Source organism: Fonticula alba (assembly GCF_000388065.1).
Source record: "Fonticula alba strain ATCC 38817 unplaced genomic scaffold supercont2.2, whole genome shotgun sequence".
NCBI lineage: Eukaryota > Rotosphaerida > Fonticulaceae > Fonticula > Fonticula alba.
In genome coordinates, this window is record NW_009242972.1 from 1,613,277 (window position 1) to 1,614,762 (window position 1,486).

Below are 1,486 nucleotides of genomic sequence, written 5' to 3' on the forward strand. Positions count from 1 at the left end.
GAAAATCCGGCGCACGCACATCGTAGTACCACTGGCCGGCCGGCAGCCGGTGGGTGATGGCCATCCAGTTCCGGTGGACCTCGAAGTCGGTCGAGTAGCTGGCCGGTGGGCCCGGGCCGCGGGCAGGGGGCGGGGGGAGGGGGCGTGAGTCGGGCGCGCGGGCGCGCGGGCACAGGCGAAAGGCCCTGCGGCCGGCCATGCGTACTAGGCGGGCAGGAGGAAGATCTGCAGCGCGACAACGCCGAGCGAGGCCAGGAGGGCCACGCGCCCGGGGCTTGGTGCCCAGGCGGCGGCCACCTTGCCGGGGTGCGGGCCCGGCGCCCCCGGGCCGCCATCCACGGCGTCCATCGGGCGGGGTGTGCTCCTGGCCGGGGCACGAGCAGGAGAGGCGAACCAAAGGGGGGGGGCGGGGAGGAAAGGCAGGCAGGGGAGGGGGCGGGCAAAAGGGGGCGGGCAGAAGGGCGCCAGGGCCAGCGGGGCTTCATCGGGGCGGGCAAAAGGGCGGGTGTGCGGCCCGGAGCAACCCCGGCGGCCCGGCGCGCGATCTCTTCGCGTCGCCCTGTCCCGCGGCAGCCGCCCCGGCCGGGTCACCGTTGGGAGTCGGCCGGCCGATCGGAAATGTCACCCCGGCGCCCTCCGGCTCTCGCGCCCCCCCGGGGGGGGGGGGGCCGGGCGGTGCCGGGAAAGCGCGGAGATCTCGCGTGCGTCGTGTGGGGGGGGGTCTGTCCCCCCCGGCCAAAAAAGAAGGAAGAGAAAAAAAGGCCCATCCTGGGGCGGGCGGGGATGCCGGCCACATCAGTCACGGCTGCGCCCGCCCCCCGCACTTGCTCCTCTCCTTCGTGCCCCTTCCCCTCGCTCGCCCCGCCACGCCCATTCCTCCTACCCCTCTTGAGTGCCTCTCGGCCTGCCCTGTGCCCCCCCTCCCCCCCCTCCTCCGCGCGCGCGCGCGCTCGCTGACACCCCCGATGGGTCCGGCGGACGAGCACGCGCCCGCCCCCGCGCCCGCCCCGGCCCCGGCCCCCGCGCCTGCGGCCGGCTCGTCGGGCGACCTGGACGGCATCGCCGGCGACCTGGACCCCGACTCCGGCACCGGGTCCGACGAGCTGGAGTCCGACACGGAGCCGGGCGACCGGCTGGCGGAGCTGCTCTCGCCGCCGGGTGTGCCGGCCTCGCCGGGGGCGGCCCGGCCGCCGGGGGACGCCCCGGGCGCGGCCGAGCACCACCCGGGCTCCGAGAATGACGAGGCGTCCGAGTACTTCGATGCGCCCTCCTCGCGGCCGCCCCCCCGGCGGGTGACGCTGCCGGCGTGCACGCACCTCCCGGACGACCTGGTCCGGCATCTGCTGCTGACGCACCCCTTCCCGCCGGAGGCCGCGTGCATGGGGCTGCTCCGGCTCCGGGTGCGTGGCGGCCGCCCCGCCGGGGGCCGCTGCTCGTGCCCCGCGCCTCTGCCCGCCTCTGCCGCTGACCATACACATCCCCCCCC

General features: G+C 77.3%; 2 protein-coding genes across 2 annotated transcripts in view; one reads left to right on the forward strand and one right to left on the reverse strand.

Annotated features, from left to right (window-relative positions):
* Nucleotides 1–348, reverse strand: part of H696_01376 (hypothetical protein) — a gene marked incomplete at both ends in the record, with an annotated part of 10,715 nt that extends 10,367 nt beyond the window's left edge. The window contains 2 exons of the mRNA XM_009495270.1: nucleotides 16–98; nucleotides 206–348. Coding sequence (XP_009493545.1) covers nucleotides 16–98; nucleotides 206–348 — 226 coding nt within the window. The remainder of the gene's footprint in view (nucleotides 1–15; nucleotides 99–205) is intronic.
* A 568-nt stretch (nucleotides 349–916) lies between these two features.
* H696_01377 (hypothetical protein) overlaps nucleotides 917–1,486 on the forward strand; it is a 5,155-nt gene continuing 4,585 nt past the window's right edge. Inside the window, exon 1 of the mRNA XM_009495271.1 lies at nucleotides 917–1,400. The gene's annotated coding sequence lies outside the window, so the exon portion shown is untranslated. The remainder of the gene's footprint in view (nucleotides 1,401–1,486) is intronic.